The following is an 18,930-nucleotide window of genomic DNA, read 5'->3' as shown; positions in this document are numbered from 1 at the left end:
ATTAAATAACTAATATCTATTTTAATTTGCTTAAACAACTATAAAGCTTAGCTTTACTTAATATTTTAACTTTTATATTAGATAATCATTAATGTAACAGTTGGTTAAATATAGTACAAGAGAAGTGGTGTCTATGCAAGAGCTATTATGTCTGCTATGTTTGGAAAGAAGTAATGAAAGAATAAACAGTATGTGTGGAAATATATATATTGAGACAGCCTATCTTGTATCTCAGACTAGAAGAGTAGAAATAGCCTTTTGTGGTTTAACAGCCAAAGATTACAACAATGTCCAAGATCAGCAGTTGAGGATTACAAAATAAAAGATAATGTTTTGCTCCAATGGCTGAAGAATTGCAGACAACAAATGGAGAAATTGCAAACCACAAAGCCAGAAGTATCTGCCAATCATAACATCACAGCAGAAGAGGAAGATAATTTTATCATCAATGGGACATGACACAGGAAGACCCATAGAATTATATGGGGAGCGATCACTACAGGTTTCCCTCAATTTATGTGGGTTCTACATATGCGTATTTCCTCATATGAGACAACCCTTTTCCTACCCAAACTTTCTTATATGCAAGGTAAATTCACTTTTATGTGACAGAGGCTTCGCTTGTCCCCACTCACCCCAGCCCCTGGGCTGTGCCCCGTGCCATGGTGTAGGCGGGCGGTGTCAGCTGCTCCCAGGTCTCCTGCAGCAGCTGGGGTGAGTGGGGAGAAGCAGAGCCCCTGGAGGTTTGGGACACAGTGCAACCCAGTGGCTACAGGCAGCTGGCATTGGCTGTTCCTGCAGCTGCAGCAGGGACTGGGGTGAGCGGGGAGAAGAGGAGGTCCCGGGCTGCAAGGCGGCAGAAACTGTGAGTGGGTGCGGGATGTGGGGCGCGAGACCTGGGCGGGGGTGTGCAGCTCTTGTTGCTACACTGCCCCCGGGAGGGCTGTGGGGTTGTGCCAGGCTCCTCCCATGGGGCGTGGGCCCCTGGATCTGCATGTGGGATGACAGCAGGCTTCCACAGCAGGCTGGAGCTGGTGTTTTTACTGGGCTCTTCCTGGCACTCGGCAGGCAAGGTGGGGGGCTACGGAGAGTTTTGAGGTGGCAGCAGCCCCCCTCCCAGTGCCGCCGCCACCGCCTGCCTGGAGTGCCGGGAAGAGCCCAATGCTGCTGCTAGCCTCAGCCTTACTTGCAGGAATGAGACAGCGGTGCTATTCGCCATAGCCCCCCAACCTGCCCACTGAGTGCTGGGGAGAGCCCAGTGTTGCTGCTGGCTGTAGCCTGTAGCAGCAGACAGCTGTCGTCCTGCGTGCAGATCTGGGGGCCTACACCCCCCCACCCCAGGAAGAGCCTGGTGCAGCCCTCTAGCCTGCAGCTCTCCCAGGGAACACGTAGCAGCAACAGTTATGCCCCTCCGCCCCCCTCCTTTCCCTGTACCCACTCAGTTTCCACTGCTTTGCTGCCTGCTGAAACCCCAGGAGCTGCCAGCAGGCTGTGCCACACCCTTCCCCTAGTCCCAGCCTTACTGCCTCCCTCCCTCCACCACCTTGGGAACATATCCCTATCTGTTGCATTGTAAACTGGGTTCACTTTACGCAAATTCCATTTATGCGCCATTCTCTGGGAACGCATGTACCGCATAAATTGAGGGAAACCTGTATAAAGATGGACAAGAACAAGAAGGCTTTGGGTCTATCTTGCATGAAAAGAAGGAGCATTGGAATGCATCCGACAGGACCTAGCTCTGACCTTGTAGTTGGCTTGGCTGGCCACCAAGCTAATTCGAGCAATTTAAGGACTGGTAACATCTCAATACTTGCAGGACTGTCCATGTTTGTCTCTATGTATATCTATCAGTTGGTTGGGTGTGTATGTAAGTGAGTATGTGGGACACAACTTTTTACTTTTGTCTTTTTGTTTTTATGTGTAATAAATGTGGTGTTGTGCTTTATCCCCTGATAAACATCTTGCTTGTTTTTATTTTACACTGTATGCCCTGTGCATGCAACACAATGAAGGAGGGAGTAGGGCAGGGGCTGGAGGCACTGCCCAGTCAGAGTGGTACATGGAGCCTGAGGCCAGGGCATGGAGTGGGATAGAGCCATGGGCGGCTTGTCCAGGGAGCGGAGGGGAAGGGCAGCACCCTGCCACTGCATGCACCCCCCAATTTTGTGTGTGGGCGGATGTGGGCTCCCCACCTTGCTGCCCTCCCCTAGGAGCCCTGCACTGGCCAGACTGCCATGGCAAGGTACTCCACACCTGCCTGACAGCAGCAGTAGTGGCAGTGTGGAGTTGTGGCCTCCCACTGCTGCCAGGTGAGCAAGGGGTGTGCAGCCAGTGCAGAGCTCCCAAGGGAAAGGCAGTAGGGCAAGGAGCCCCAAGCCCACATCCACCCCAACTCTGCTCAGCTCTTCTCCAGCCATGCTGCTGGTGGACAATGGGCGTGTGTATAAAAGAGGTGGGTATATCTTTCCATTTTGAAAAGGTGGTCACCCTAGGTATAGACCATGCATAGGCCTGTACAGGATGAGCAATGGGTGACAAATAGCACTATAACTGAATCAAACATATGCTATCTAAAGCATAACCAAATTGCAGGAAAAGTGTGGATGTCAAGTTTAGCCATTTTCAGGAAACCTAAGTCAAAGCTGCAGAAATATGACTGAACATGAAGCCAACGGCCTGTATCCTAAGTGCTCTGTATTACAATTGCATCCTAAAACAATAACAACTAAGGTGACCAACTGTATGAATAGTTATTTTGCTATAATAAATGTATCTTTGCTAACTTGTTCAAATGATTATAGAAACAAAGGCAGCCTTGAGGATGGAAAAAGCAGAGCATCCTTCTCAGGCCACAGCTAGTAAATAATTGATCAAGGCCAAAAGGCAACCCATAAGAGGAGATAAGAACGCTTTTGTTCTCCTCTCTCGAAAATATACATTTCAACTGATTAACAAGATCTTGATTAAAGAATACTAGATGATTAACAGACCAGGGTCAGATGACCTAAAAATAAAGAGCCTTAACTAAGGTGATTGAACCCTTGACACCTTCCCCGGGGCCACTAAAATCTTGTTCCACCCAGTTCCAAAAGTTCCAGTGAAACAAAGACATTTAAATAAAAACAATCAGATATCAATTATTAGCATGTCAAATCAACCATCTGTAAATATTGGACATGGGACCAGTGACTCACTAGACCTTTCCTGAAGCCCAGCAGAAAAAAACAACTCAGCAAGAGTCCCCAGAAAAGCAGATGCCTGGCCAAAAGACCTGTTCTTCCTGAAGCCAAGGCTATGTAAGCATTACTTTTATTAGTACCAAAAAGTCTTTGCTATTGCACATCTTCATAAAGCTTTCGAACTGTGACTGGAATGGTCTCACTGATCAATTAATCTCACTCCTAACCACAAGCCAAATCAAGGGGAACAGGGGGGTCAGTGCAAACCCAATCCTGGCACTCAGGGGGTGGCACCAGGCCCCAGGGCCTGATCCTGGAACACAGAGCTAGGCAGGGGTGATGTGGGGTCCTGATTCTGATCCCAGGGCATGGTGCCAAGACAGGGTGCAGGGTTGGGCAGGGGCTGTGTGAGGCTTGATCCCTGAATGCAGGGCTGGTGCGAGGCTTGATCCTGGTGCATGGGGCCAGATGGAGCTGTTTTAGGGCCCAATGCTGGTGCACAGGGCTCAATCCAGACTGCAGACCTGCCCTGCCCCACTCATCTGTCCTGTGGGGCCAAAAGCTTGAGCACCACCGAACCAGAATATGCTCAGGTAAGCCTTTTGATAATAAGTCCCGTTTTTATGAACCATGAACTGTTTGGCCATCTCTGCTTGTTTTTTCATTCCCTCCAGAGGTGAGACTGAGCAATCTGCTGTTCACTTAAAAAACAGTTACCCAGCAAACCATTAACCAGATTCCAGCACCAGCAGCAGAGGTTATAGGGCACTTCCTACCACCACCAAGGGATGAAGCAGATGGAATATGTGTGAGTTACCAGAAGGAAGAAGCAATGATGGGTGTGAAATGACTAACAGGAAGTAAAGCAGGATGGACAAGGATTTTGTATATGAAAAAGTAGTATAGAACTGATGGATTTTAGGAACATGGAGACTACTGAAGTAAGTGTGGCCCCCTCCCCTCCCCTCCCCTCTCCCTTCCCCCCAGGTGGCAAAAGTATTTTACCCAAGGAATTAAGGGCAGTAGGTTGTAGCTGTGATGGTCTAAACACATAGGCAGACAAGACTCTTTGGGTAAATACAATATCTTTTATTAGACCAACTCAAATGGAAAAATTCTTCCTGGCAAACTTTTGGTCACAAACTCCCTTCATCAGGCTGAGGAAGCATCTGCAGATGGTCTGTGCTCTTCCTGGAGTGGTAAAGCAGTCAGAGGCCAGTACCTATGCAAGAAAGCCAGTCAGTTAAAATGTAAATTGAAGTGGTCAGTAGGTGAGAGACAGATGGGGGGAGGAGTTGGGAAGGGGGGAATGAATGTAGCTGTAGTTAAAAAATGAGACACAGGAGAGTTGGTGTATGGTTCTGTTGTGGGATGTTGTAATTGTAGGGGTGGTGGAGATTTGTTGGCAGATTTTACATTTCTTGCCCTGGCATAGTCTGGATCCATTCAGTGTGCTTTGGGCTGTAGGAAGTTTGCTTCTGGTTATGAGGTTGGCAAGGTTTGGTGCTTCTTTGAAGGCTAGGATGGGTGGTTCTGGGAAGATCTCTTTGAGAATTGGGTCTCCTTCTAGTATGCATTGCAATTGTTTGAGGATTTTCCATATAGGTTCCGGGGGGGGGATGATATGACATAAGCAGTGGTGTGTGATCTGGGGGTGGGGCTTTCTCCTGTACTACAGCAATTCTTCACGTGGTATCCATGAGGCTCTTTCAAAATTTTCAAAATTAATTTACCCCAAACCCTCACCATCTGTCTCTCACCTTCTGTACACCTCAATTTACATTTTAACTGACTGGCTTTCTTGCATATGTACTGGCCTCTGGTTGCTTTACCACTCCATCCAGGAAGAGCACAGACCATCTACAGATACTTCCTCAGCCTGATGAAGAGTGTTTGTGCCCAAATGCTTGCTAAGAAGAATTTTTCCAGCTATCTGGGGGTGAGGGGGGGGGAACAAGAAATAGGGGATACAATGTTTACCAGGGAACCCATCAGGGTAACTAGAAATATGGCCACAAACTGGAAGAGAGCAAAAACTGGACATCAGGAAAAAATTCTTTATAGTGAAGGTCGCCAAAATATGGAATATGCTTCCAAGCGAGGTGGTGCTTTCCCCTTCCTTGGAGGTATTTAAAAGGAGATTGGACAGACACTTGGCTGGAGTCATCTGACCCCAGCACTCATTCCTGCCCAGGGCAGGGGGTTGAACTTGATGATCTAATAGGTCCCTTCCAATCCTAACATCTATGAAACTATGAAACCTTTGTTTACCCACGGAATGTAGCACACTTCACTTAATGAAATGAAAATGTTGAGGGTGCTCCTCCTTAAATTTTGGCAGTACATCGTTGTCTTGTTTTATAGTGTAAATTCTTCAGAATCTTGCCTTTTCCTTGTAATCTGTCTCTCCCACAAGATACTAGGGTTTTTTGCTTCTTTAAAGTATGGGGTTTTACTGGATCGTTAATCTTTGCTTGAACTGAACAGAATGCCAGAGACACAAAACAGTCTGGAGGTTCATAGTAAGTATTGTTACTGGAATTTCATTATTATCACTCATTTATCCATTTCCCTTATCCTGGCAGAGAGCTGATACATGGCCTTTCGCTGGGAAGGGGAAGCCATGCTACAATAATTACCACATAAATTTTGTGAGCAGGTGCAGATAAATAACTCTTTACAGTGATTTTGCAATACTCTGAGTATCTAAGTATTTATTACTGCTACTTCCGCTGACTTTCAGGTCTGACACAAACCATAACAGATGTCCCCTTTCTGGTATCAGCTAGGAGTTGTGTTTTCTTAGATAAGCACGGCATGCTTACGGCATGCTTATGATACTTCTCTTTAGTACTTTGCCCCAAAACAAATTTGGAATGGCCAGAAAGAAACATGGCAACAACTGAGTTAGGTACATGCACGTGTTACCCAAGTTTAGCCATTTTCATTGATCTGAGTGGTCCAAATTCTGACCTAGTCCAACTTAATGAAGGAAATCATTAATTCTTTTCCTGATTATCAATTAGTTTTCGTAGACAGGGACCTGTACAGCCATTAGATTCAGTCATAGAGCCAAAGGATTTTGGTGACATATCGATGGCAGGTTTTGTTCTGAGATATGTTTTGGTGCTCAGGTTGCTTGTGTCTGCATTCCGGGAGGCCAGTGTTAGCAAGCAGCCTCCTGGAGCCCAGATGCAAAGCAGAAAAGAAATATTTACATTCATTTTTAGTGGCAAAAGGCTTAGAGAGATTTACTATAAGTTCAACAGTATGCTAGCTGCTTTGTTTAGCAATTAGCCCAATTTTAGAACTGGCTGGGCCAGTAATAGCAACGCTGTGTATAAATTATACTCTCCTAGGTTATTATAAAGAAACTGGTCTTCGGGGTATTTCATACCCAAAATACCCGTATTTTCATGCCCATATTCAGTTGTACTTTTGCCTAGACATCCATCTTTATTTCTTCCCTTTGCCAAATTCATGCCGAACCCCTTTGGTTTTTATATATCAACAACCATCCTCATTAATTTTACTTTGCTTCTAACGCTCCTTTTTAGTACCAGCTTCCTTGCTCATTAGCCTGTTCTCACTTTTCTATCTTTCATGTCATTCAGAGGTCAGCAAGGCCTGTTCTTCCCAAGGTCCCTCACAAAGCCTTAGCTCAGTGGTTCTCAACATGATTAGACTCGTGGCACCCTGAAGATGTTAGCTCTTAGTTTTCACTCTTTGTTTTGCCTACAGAAAAAATAATACAGCAGTTTTTCTATTACAAAGAACGCAGAAAGACCAAAACTATAGGTTTCTAGTTGAAATCTCTAGGTTTATCTTGTGAATTGTTTATAAAGCTTCTGGTTGAGAATCTCTGCCATAGCTTAACCACAGCTTAGCATAAAACTAGTGTCCCATACCGGGGGACTTCACCTGCACCTGGGCTAGGCAGTGAGGAGTTGGGCCAGGAAGCTGGGCCTGTGTTGGAGCCAGAGGGCACGGAGAAGTAGTGGCAGGGAAAAACTGCTGTGGTGGCAGTGGCCAGTGGGAACACTAACCCACAGCTCTGAAAGCTCCAAACTCTGTCCTAAAACACAGGCACTGTGGGGTTGTAAAGCCGCTATAAAAACCAGCAGCCCACATGCTAAAATCTCATTTCATTCCCAGAACCATGGCGAAAATGAGAAGTTAAGCAGATATTCTCATTAAAACCATGTCCTTTCACAGAAGAAGGACAAGCAGAATCCCAAGAGTCTGCATGAAGTGTTTCCTGTATGTTGTTAACCTGGATGTCTTTAAAGCCAGGGGAAACATCCCGGACTTGTTTCCTGTGCAGAAGCAGATGCCTGCAGCACCTCTGAAATCTGGTAGCACATGCTCAAGTGGGCACTCGCTGGTAATCCTGGCTTCTCAGATTCATTCAAGGGACAGTGAACACTGTCCAGTATGCTCTGCTTAGTGTCCCCACCCTGTGCACTTGTTATAAACCTGTGGCCCTCGCTCCCACCTGTGGGACAAGCGGGGGCTAGAACTGCTTGCAACTTGTTTTTCCCGCTTTGTTGCGTGAGAAGGCAAACCACAAGCTAACAGCTAGAAAGTCCCAAACTTTGTAACCAATTTCGCAACTATGTAACCCGAAGTACGCCTGCGCTAATGGAATTTTCCAATACCTTGTATCGAGTATATAAGCAATGGAGAATAGGCACTCGGGGTCGGCTTTGATCTGAGTCTCATGACTCCAGGCCAACCTGCTTGCAAGCAATAAAGGCTTTGTCTCTGTGGCTCGTGATGTGACTCACTTCTGGGGACCAAATTGGAACTTAGCCTCCAGGAGCTCGAACAGCCCCTTGTGCAACAATTCTGGCGAGCCAGTCAGGAGCGCTCTTGGACCACCCTGGGGCCGGACGACAAGACCGCCATACGTGCTCATGGAGTGCGCACCAAGCCATAATTTGGGCTTGCCACGAGGCCGAAAGCGTGAGTCAGGGCACCCGGGAGGTTAAAGGCACTCCATTTCCATTTGAGTCACCCCAGCCGCGGACTCCGAGGACGAGGTACCTGGGCGTGTTTGGAGTGAGTATACTAATACCCTGTCTCATTTTGTTAGTATTGTTATTTGTTGGTCCGTCAGGACGTTGGTCTGGGAATACCTTTTCCCAGGAATCGGAAAGAGACGTTATGGGTACGGGTCGCTCCCGGGTAGAAAACTCCTCCACCCCATTGGGTTGCATACTAAGAAATTTCGATAAATTCATCAAATATGGAGATTATGGAATAAAAATGACTAAGGATGAGCTCACGAAGTTCAGCCAATTAGAGTGGCCAACCTTCAGAGTAGACTGGCCAGGAATGGGATCTTTTGATGTGGACCGGGTCACAAGGGTATATGATATAGTAGTTCATGACGGACATTGGGACCAGCTCCCTTACATTGACTGTTGGTTGGGTATAGCCCAGGATCGACCATCTTGAATCAGGAAATGTGGAACGGTACGTAGGGTCATGGTGGCAAGAGATAAGGCTTGCGGGGGTTGAAAGAGTACCCGGGTGTTAGATGATTCCAGTAGGGAGATAGATTTGGCAGGTTCTGGAGGGAGACGGGTTAGGCCACCCAATCCCATTAGCAATACGGACCGGGAAGGGACAGAGACAGATGGCAATGTTAGTGGCAGCAATTGCAGGGAAACGTGAGATGAGAGAAGAAAGAAGGAAGGGAGCGGGACGTGTCAAGGTGGATACACGTGCCTATTGTAAAGAAAAGGGACATTGGAAGCGAGAGTGCCCCCGGCTGAGGGAGAAGAGGGGGGAACATTCTAAGTCCCACCAAATGAGAGCTGAACTCTCCGGAGAGGAATCCAATTGATGGGGACCGGGATCCAAGGCCACCGCTCTGCGGGCAGAGTCCTGGAAGCATCCCATGGTAAAAATAAGGGATGGTGGCAAAAATTATGAAGCATTAGTAGATACTGGGGCCACATTTTCAATGCTCCCCGAAAAACCCCTGCTTGGAGGGGAAAGTAGAAAGTATGTAACCGTAGAAGGAATTGAGGGTAAGCAGAGTAAGCTACCCATATGCAAACCCCTCCTCACCAAAATTGGCGACAATTTGCTTGAGCATGCCTTTGTTTATTCTCCTGCCTGCCTGGTTGCCCTGCTGAGACGAGATCTCCTTACCAAACTCCAAGCCGAGATTTTTTTCCGAGGAGACCAGATGGTGGTCCAGCTGCCGGTGAAACAAGGATCCAACTACCAGATGGCACTCTTGGGGGGGCGAAAGCTCGGCAGTGGAAATTAAAAGTTTAGAAAACGTACATCCACAGGTATGGCCCGACGGAACCCCCACAAGGGCCAAGTTTGTGATGCCGGTAAGAGTGTGCCTCAAAGAAGGGGAGGGGCCCATTCGCGTAAAACAATATGCCCTCAATAGACTAGGATGGGACTGAAGCCCTTGATAAAGAAGTTTAAAGGATATAGCTGGCTGGTGGAGGGTTCGTCTCCATTTAATACCCCCATACTCGGGGTACCCAAAGCTGATGGGACCTCGTATCGGCTGGTACAAGATCTACGGGCTGTAAACCAAAAGGTCCTAGCAGATCACCCAGTAGTCCCAAATCCTCACACCATCTTAACCCAAATCCCGCCAGATGCAAAGATCTTCTCAGTCCTTGATTTGAAAGATGCCTTCTTTTCCACTCCTCTCCACGAGGATAGCCAAAGGCTCTTTGCTTTTGAATGGAAAGATCCGGACACTCACCATAAGTCTCAACTTATGTGGACTGTTTTGCCTCAAGGATTTGTATCTGCCCCACACATTTTTGGCATCTCTCTCCAAAAGGACTTAGAGGAGTGGAAGCAACTACACTCGGATGTTACCTTAATTCAATATGTTGATGACTTGTTGATAGCTAGCCCTAACCTAACCCAGGGAAGGGAAGCAACTGAGTCATTATTGAACACACTGGGAAAGAGGGGATACAAGGTGTCTCGACAGAAGGCCCAGATATGCCAATCTAGAGTAACTTTTCTGGGTTATGAGATATCAAAGGGAACCATAACTTCCAACCAGGAGACTGGGTATTGGTGCAGCAGTGGAGGTGCGAGCCACTCTCGGAAAAGAGGGAAGGCCCATACCAGGTGTTGTTAACCACCCATTCCACGGTAAAGATTGAGGGTCACGACCGGTGGATTCACCATACGAGAATTAAGCGATATTTGGATAAGGAGATGGACAGCAGCTCCCTGGGTGAGCCCGCACCGGAAGCCGGGCCACCCTCGGAACAAGAAGCCGACACCTGGACCAGTGAGCAAGCAGGGGACCTCACGCTCCGACTTAAGCAATTGTCTAAGACCTAGTAGTATGGCAAAACAGTTGCTTTGCTTGCTTCTTCTCTCATTCCTCCCAACTACCCCATTCCCCTTTCCTGAAGGAGTGTTAACCTCCTCCCACCAGCTCGCTAACCGCACGGCTCATAGTCTAAACCTTTCTGCCTGTTGGCTTTGTGTATCCCAGCGAAGCTGGGGAACCGCTATCCCAGCCCCACCATCCCTGTGGGGTTCTCTACAGGCTAGTAATTCTCAATGGACGAGAACGCACCCTAAATCAGACAGGGGTCAGTCTCTGAGGGGAGGGGAACAAGCACTTAAGTTGGCATGGAAATTCAGAGATCAGCCCTTTACAGCAAAAAGCCCAGCATCCGGGTCCATATTCGGATATATTACTAATCATGCTGAGAATTTATACCCAATTTGCTTGCAGAGCAATTATACCAGTCATCAAGGCTCTGTTCACCTTGGCAGCATAAGGCCCTGGCAATGTAATATTACCTTTTCGATCCAACCCCCAAAATTTACTACAGGAGGTTTCAATTATTCTGTATTCTCCCCCCCCCGCAACTTGAAAACTCTTTAAGACCCAGGCAGTACTCCTGGGGTAGACCCACAAACTCACACCCAGCTTTGACAAAGGGAGGGCCAAATGCGATCCTATTGTATCAGTCATTGCAGCCTCAAGGACAGGTCCCTTTCAATAGCAGCTGAGGGTCGATCTTCTTTGCCCCCACAAACGACACCTCCTACAAAGATCCTTCCCTAGATCCTTTGCTCTCAGCTACTATGGCTGCTCAAACGTTGCAGGCCTTTGTCGTAAAGGAAACTAGGAATGGAAGGGAGGTCAACCTCAACCCTCAGCACTTATATGCATCCGTCGTCTTTAGCAGTGTCTTGTCCCCTGCAATCGGGCCTACTGGGTCTTACCCCCCCCGGTTGGCAAGGGACTTGCTCCCTAGGGTTCGTATTGCCGCAGATCGAAGTAGCCCCCTCTAGAACACCACTCCCCTTCCAACTACAAGCAGTAAATAGACTGGCTAAAAGAGAGGTCCCTTTGCTACCCCTGATGGCAGTAGTAGCTGCTGCAGCCGGGACGGCTGGAGTAGCCGCCGGGGGAACTGCACCGAGGTTGCAGCAGGAACTACCCCAAGAAACAGCTAAGGCGCTCGAAAAGACAGGTGAAACCCTAACTTTGCTTCAACAACAACTTGACTCACTCGCGGGGGTAGTACTCCAAAACAGAAGAGCTCTTGACCTCCTGACATCAGGACAAGGGGGGACGTGTCTATTTCTCCAAGAAGAGTGCTGTTTTTATGTAAATCAATCAGGACAGGTACAAGAGAACATAAACGAGATATTACAGCACGCTAGCAATATCAAGTCATTAGGATGGGGAGGTTGGACAGGAGGACCAATGCAATGGCTACTATCGCTGCTTCTACCCCTTATACCAGTTTTGATGATAGGATTAGTCATCTTGATGTGCGCACCCCACACAATACAAGCACTGAACCGGTTTATAGCCGGCAGGATAAAAGCAGGCACCCACCTACAACTTATAATGTTTCACAGAGGTCAAACAAGGGAGTAAAAGAAGGCATCTTGAGGGGGGATAATTGTGGGACAAGCGGGGGCTAGAACTGCTTGCAACTTGTTTTTCCCGCTTTGTTGCATGAGAAGGCAAACCACAAGCTAATGGCTAGAAAGTCCCAAACTTTGCAACCAATTTCGCAACTATGTAACCTGAAGTACGCCTGCGCTAATGGAATTTTCCAATACCTTGTAATCGAGTATATAAGCAATGGAGAATAGGCACTCGGGGTCGGCTTTGATCTGAGTCTCATGACTCCAGGCCGACCTGCTTGCAAGCAATAAAGGCTTTGTCTCTGTGGCTTGTGGTGTGACTCACTTCTGGGGACCAAATTGGAACTTAGCCTCCAGGAGCTCGGACGGCCCCTTGTGCAACACACCCATTTTGTTATCATTCATCCCAAGGAATCAGTGACATCCCTTCAGTGGCACCCATCACCAAGGAAAGCTTACAGTTTTACTTGCTGGGCTCAGGCCAGGGGCAGGCAATTATTTGGGCCTGAAGGCCACATAGGGAGCCCAGCCTGCGGATCGTATTTTGCCTATCCCTGACTTTGGCTCATGCTTCCCCAATGGCATATCAATAGGCCTACAATCCTACTGGGGGGAGGAATAAGGGTGTGTGTGGGTGTGTGCGTGTGTGGGGCGGGGTGACAGGCTGCTATTTAACACCAGACAGAGCACAAGGGGGCCCTGCTGGGCTGCCTGGTCCCACTGGCAAACAGGGCACACAAGGAGCCACTGCGCTGAAGACACGCTCTCGAGCACGCACAGGCAAGGCCCCTCACCTGGCTCTGTGACCTGGGTGAACGGACTAACCCGCAATCCCATTCATTGGAATTAATGAGGGATCAGTGGAATTAACGGATCAGTGGCATGAAACAATAAATTGTAAGCCCTCCTTGGTGTGTGGGTATGAACACCTCATGCCTCCAGAGGCTGGGAGGGTAACCACCTGCAGGCGGCCATGATGGTGTTGGCAGTGAGGGGGAGTGGCGAGTGTCAGCGGTGGCCCAACTCCGGGGGTGCATGTGCACCCCGTGTCACCAATGTGTGTGGGGGCATGCATGTGTGTGTGTCAGTGGCAGAGTGCATGCCCATGTATGTGGGTGGGTGTGGATAAGTGTGTGTGTACATATGCGCTAACTGCGTCTCGTAAAGGAGCTCTCTTAGCACAGGGCCCCCTAACCCAGGCGCGGGGAAGACCCCCGCCCCGCCCCCGCTAGCGCCGGTTGAGGACCACAGGGCTCGAGCGCCCCCGTGCAGGGGCCTCAGCGTCACCAGCAGCGCCCCCTCCCCTGCGCAGAGCCCCGGGGGTGGGGGGGTGTGGCACTCACAGGTCGAGCAGGAAGCGGACGCCGCCGCCGGGCTCCGCCATGGCCCTAGCCACGGCCACTTTAGGGACCACCCGCCATTTCCTGCCCCCCCGCGCAAAGCGCTGAGGGCTCAGAGCTGCGGCGGCAGGCCGCTCCCTCCCGCTGTGAAGCGGCGGTTGCTGGCTCAAGGAGCCGCGCGGGTCTCGCTGGGAAAGCGCCGGCCGCCGCACGCCGGGGCCCAAGGTGAGGAGATTGCAGAGACTCCCTCGGGGCGGGAGGCATGCCGGGAAATGCAGTCCCGGCTCCGGGCAGCGAGGCGCGGTGCGGACTGGCAGTCAGTGCGCTGCCTCTGTCCCGCGGTTGTACCGCACCGGACAGCGGCACCGCGAGCCTGGGGGCTTCCTCTCTGGAAATGGGGGCACTGGCACGCACCCACCCGTACACACATGCCCCTGCCCGCAGTCGAGTGCACGCACCCACCCACCCGCATAAACATGCACACACACATGCACCTACCCACATACATGTGCCTGCAGACATGTATGGATACGTGTGCATGTATCCACACGTATCCACACACATTCACCTACATGCACATACACATACACGCATGCATGTACTCCCTGTATGCATACATCCAGGCGTGCACACATATGCATGCATGTACGCACACAAATCCACACCCTCCAACCTACACATATGTACACACATGCACCCACATGCATGTACCCACCCACATGTACACCTACACCCACCCACACACACGAACACACACACTGTCTCCCAGATATACACACACACGCATCAACATACACATACACGCACCCACCCACATACACACTCCCATACACAGTTACACGCCTTGCTCTAACATTTAAATAAAAAATTAACAGTGTCATGTTTGAGATGGAACAGTGGGTACCCATCAAAGGAAAGTTTTATAAATATAAATCAAGAAAATAATATAGTCTCCTACTTTAGGTGAATTTGCATGACATTGGCCTTCAAAGTCTTTTTGTTGGGTCTCACCTGGATAGGACCCAATTCAGTTCATCTTCTGTTCTTCCCAAAGTTACTTCTCTTTCATACAGCTAGCATCTGTAGTAGCTGTGCCACTGAAAGTGGAAGTGTTTTAGAGCACAGTTTCTCAACCTTTTTAGACCCAGGGCTCCCCTTGACAGACTCAAGGCACCACTCAATGTATCCAAGGCATCCCTTGAAAAATGCCAGCTCTTAGGTTTCGCTAGTGTTTTGACATAAAAAAGTAAGCAAGCAGTTATTTTGTTGCAAATAACTCAGAAAGACCCCAATAGGTTAGAATGTTTTTAACACTAAGGATTTCTATTTGGATTTGGCACCCTGGTTGAGAATCACTGTTTTAGAGGCACTCAGATCTTATCTGCATTAGGAGCATTTGTTCCTTTTTCAGTACTGGTGCAATTCAATGGTGGTATTATAAAAGCTTTAGGTTGGCAAGTCACAACTGCTTTAATCACTTTATTGCCTAAACCTATGGCTTCCATCATTTTCACAGGGATTGGAGCTATTCTGATGTAAAAAAAAGGTGCTATAGCATTTCCCCTATTGGAGGGCTGCTTGCAGACATGAACCCCCTCCGCCCCCCCCCCCCAATAAACCTTTAAACTCTGTGTACTCCCACGCAAAGCCCAGCGCATGCCCAGAAGAGGCAGTGTGTTAGTTGAACCCACGGCTCATCCCACGTCTGTATAGATCAGGCATTTTAGTGGGACTTTATTTGATTTAATCAGCTTTAAATAAAAAACATCAAAAAGTCGGGCTGAAGCACCTGATCTATACAGACCCTGTGGAGCCAGGTTCATTTAACATGTTGCTACTTCTGGTAAAGCACTTCTCTCCCCCACCTACACCCATGTCTGTCAGCACCCTTTATTGCCTAAACTTATGCTTTCACAGTTGTTGGAGTTATTTTGTTGTAAAAAAAGTACAATAGAGTTTCCCTTATTTAGTCTAGAATTGCTTAACATCTAGCTCTGGGCAAGAGAGTCCAACCTGCTCTGCAGGCTCTGATTGCCTCACGGCCTTTCAGAATTTTGATGCCTCTGGTCAGATAGGAGAAGGCACTCAAAACAGGAGTGGGGTTGAAGGCAGCTATCTTCCCATTTCCCCCTCCCTATTACAACACAGCTGGTTCTTTAGAAACGGAACTCTGTGAATGGATGGGCCTCAGCTTGCCTAGCAATGTCTTGTGGGAGCTAATCCCTAAGAAATTCTGGAAGACAAAACCAATATGGCAGGTCAGCCAGCCTGGCTGAGAAGAGCCTCCTCCCCAGGGGAGAGAGGTGGAGGCCATCTCTTCCCAGCAGCTCGCTGCCTCTCTCTCCAAAGAGCGGGCTGTGGTCATGGAAGCCAAAGCCTTCCCGATAACACCAGCGCCGCAGTCTTTGGTTCACCGCGTGGATCCTCCTCTCCCTCCTCAGCCCATAGCCCGAGACTGGGAGGATCGACGAAAACACCACCTGAGCTCCCAGACCCCTAAGCCCCGCTCCCAAATCCCTGTAGTGCCTCATGACCCGGCTGGGGGTGCTCCGAGCCGTGTCATTGGTGCCCACGTGAATAAGGAGCATGGGGTAGTGGTCTGTGGGCCGGAGGAGCTGCGGGATCCTCTCCGCAATGTCTCGGATGCGGGCCCCCGGGAAGCAGCAGACTTCCCGGGCTAAGGGGTTGGGGCGGCAGATTGCCCCCTCAGTGCCCTGCAGGATGGAGTCTCCCACAATAAACACCTTACGCTTTGTCTTGGGGAGAGTGGGGCCAGTAGCTGCGGTCGAGCCTGAGTTGACTGCGGGAGCTGGCAACTGAGCAGGCTCTGCTGGGGCTGCAAGAGGTGCGAACCTGTTGCTAAGCTCCGGCGAGGGAGGGGCCTTGGTGCGGTGGGCCTTGGGGCCCTTGACCACCTTGGTCCATGCCCCTGACTGGGCAGAGCGGGAGGTCCCAGAGTCCTCCTTAGTCGCAGAGGGAGACGGAGCTCTCCCCTGTGGCTCCCGGGGGAGAAGGGCCTGGCAGTAGGAGTCTATCTCCTGCTCGCAGTCCCTGATGGCACGCAGTCTCTGGACTGTGGTCTGGAGCTCCTCCAGCTGGCGCGCCAGAGACCCCAGTAGGGAGCAGACCCCGCAAGGGGAGGTGGCCATGCTTCCGGCCCCCAGAGCCTGAAAAAGGGACAGGCAGCCCCCGCAGCCAAGAGCCAGGGGCTCCGTCTGTGTGGAGCCCGGAACCATGGGCTCCGTCTGGGTGGCCGTCTCTGAGGTGCCCAGTGGAGGGGCCGTAGAGCCCGAGGGGACCCTCGGGGTGCGACGTGTGCCCATCCGTGTCATGCCTCTGGTAGGCTGGCTACGGCTGGGGCTGGCTATGGCTGGGGGGGGTCGCAGGCAGGGTCTCGTGCCTTCCCGCGCCCTCCCCTGCGGAGACCTGGTGGGACTCCACCCATGACTGGACCACGGGTATAGAGAGCTATACCATATACAGGAGGGATCGTGCTGAACAAAAGGGGCGGGGGTGTAGCTCTTTATGTGAAGGAAAGCTACATGTCCCTGCAAGCTGATGTTGGCGACTGGCATGGACAGCTAGAGACCCTCTGGGTAAAAATTCGTGGGGAATTCGGCACAGGGGACACTACGGTGGGAGTCTACTACAGACCTCCCACTCAAAGTCCCGAGCTTGACCAGGAGTTCACCTGGGAACTGACTGAGGTCGCTTGCTCCAGGACCTTGGTTGTCATGGGTGACTTCAATTACCCGGACATCTCGTGGGAAGATCACTCAGCTAAATCTGAGTGAGCGCAAAGCTTTCTATCGTGCGTGGATGACCTCTACCTGACTCAAGAAGTCTATGGGCCAACGAGAGGCAAAGCACTGCTTGACCTGGTACTGGCTACGGGGGACGACCTAATCGGTGACCTAGTGATTGATGGGAAGTTGGGTGACAGCGACCACGAGCTGATCACCTTCACCATCCGCTGTAAAGCTGGCAAGTCAGTCAGCAACACAGAAGTCCTTGACTTCAGAAAAGCCGACTTTGACAAGCTCAAGAGGCTAGTCAGTCAGGCCCTCAGGGACCATGACCCCAGGGAGAGGGGAGTTCAAGAAGAGTGGTTGCTTCTCAAGGAAGCGATCCTCAGTGCACAAGCTAAATCTATTCCAACACGGAGGAAAGGCAGCAAGAAGGCACAGCAGCCCCCCTGGCTCTCCAGAGACCTAGCGGACCTACTGTGGCTAAAAAGGAAAGCCTACAAAGGATGGAGGACGGGATTCACCTCCAAGGAGGATTACTCCGCGCTGGTCCGGTCCTGCAGGGACCAAACCAGGAAAGCCAAGGCTGCAACTGAACTCCAACTAGCTTCAGGCATCAAGGACAACAAAAAGTCCTTTTTCAGATACGTGGGGAGCCGGAGGAAAAGCAAGAGCAATGTTGGACGCCTGCTAAACCAGATGGGGCAACTGACAACTGACGCCCAGGAAAAAGCCAACCTATTAAATAGGTACTTTGCGTCAGTCTTTCATCAGTCACACGGGATGCCCACGCCTGCTATGGGACAGGGAAATCTGGGTGAGGGGGATCCCCTACCCTCCATCAATGCTGACCTCGTGAAGGAACACCTTGAGAAGCTGGATACGTTCAAGTCAGCTGGCCCTGACAATCTGCACCCCAGGGTACTCAAGGAGCTGGCGAGTGTCATAGCTCAGCCCCTGGCACGGATCTTTGAAAATTCCTGGCGCTCTGGTGTAGTGCCCGAAGACTGGAAGAAGGCCAATGTAGTGCCGATCTTCAAGAAAGGGAAGAGAGTGGATCCGGCTAACTACAGGCCCATTAGCCTGACTTCTATCCTGGGGAAGATCTTAGAAAAGTTTATTAAGGAGGCCATCCTTGATGGACTGGCCCAGGCTAACATCCTAAGGGATAGCCAGCACAGGTTTGTTGCGGGTAGGTCTTGTTTGACCAATCTCATTTACTTCTATGACCAGGTGACCTATCACCTGGACAAGGGAGAAGAGATTGATGTCATATATATTGACTTCAAAAAAAGCCTTTGATCTGGTATCCCATGATCACCTCCTGGCGAAACTGGCCCACTGTGGGCTTGGGTCCACTACGATCTGCTGGCTGGGAAATTGGATCTATGGTCAGACCCAGAGGGTGGTAATAGACAGAAGTCAATCGTTATGGTGCCCTGTGACCAGTGGGGTCCCTCAAGGCTCTGTCCTGGGACCCATACTGTTCAACATCTTCATTGATGATGTGGACATTGGAGTCAGGAGTGGACTGGCCAAGTTCGCCGATGACACCAAACTTTGGGGCAAAGCATCCACGCCAGAAGATAGGCGGGTGATCCAGGCTGACCTGGACAAGCTCAGCAAATGGCCAGACGAGAACCTGATGGTGTTTAACACTGAAAAATGCAAGGGTCTCCACCTTGGGAGGAAAAACCTGCAGCACCCTTATAGGCTTGGCAGTGCTACGTTGGTTAGCACTACAGAAGAAAAAGACTTGGGGGT

General features: G+C 50.0%; 1 protein-coding gene and 1 long non-coding RNA gene across 5 annotated transcripts in view; one reads left to right on the top strand and one right to left on the bottom strand.

The window, feature by feature from the left end:
• The window catches only part of AMN1 (antagonist of mitotic exit network 1 homolog), a 74,350-nt gene extending 60,720 nt beyond the window's left edge, over positions 1-13,630 (bottom strand). For 2 of the 4 annotated variants that reach the window (XM_090043345.1, XM_090043344.1), the window contains exon 1: positions 13,424-13,628. In XM_090043345.1, the coding sequence (XP_089899471.1) occupies positions 13,424-13,464 (41 nt within the window). In that variant the 5' untranslated portion in view covers positions 13,465-13,628. Of the gene's footprint in view, positions 1-13,423 lie in introns of all 4 variants that reach the window. The other 2 variants (XM_090043343.1, XM_090043346.1) reach the window with 2 other exon arrangements.
• The window catches only part of LOC149866332 (uncharacterized), a 48,873-nt gene continuing 43,454 nt past the window's right edge, over positions 13,512-18,930 (top strand). Inside the window, exon 1 of the long non-coding RNA XR_016441852.1 lies at positions 13,512-13,645. This is a non-coding gene — a long non-coding RNA (uncharacterized LOC149866332). The remainder of the gene's footprint in view (positions 13,646-18,930) is intronic.

This window comes from Crocodylus siamensis, chromosome 4 (genome assembly GCF_052110815.1).
Source record: "Crocodylus siamensis isolate JL-2025a chromosome 4, ASM5211081v1, whole genome shotgun sequence".
In the NCBI taxonomy this organism is placed as follows: Eukaryota; Metazoa; Chordata; order Crocodylia; family Crocodylidae; genus Crocodylus; species Crocodylus siamensis.
The sequence above is the reverse complement of the archived record's forward strand: the minus strand, read 5'-3'. Positions and strand labels throughout refer to the sequence as shown.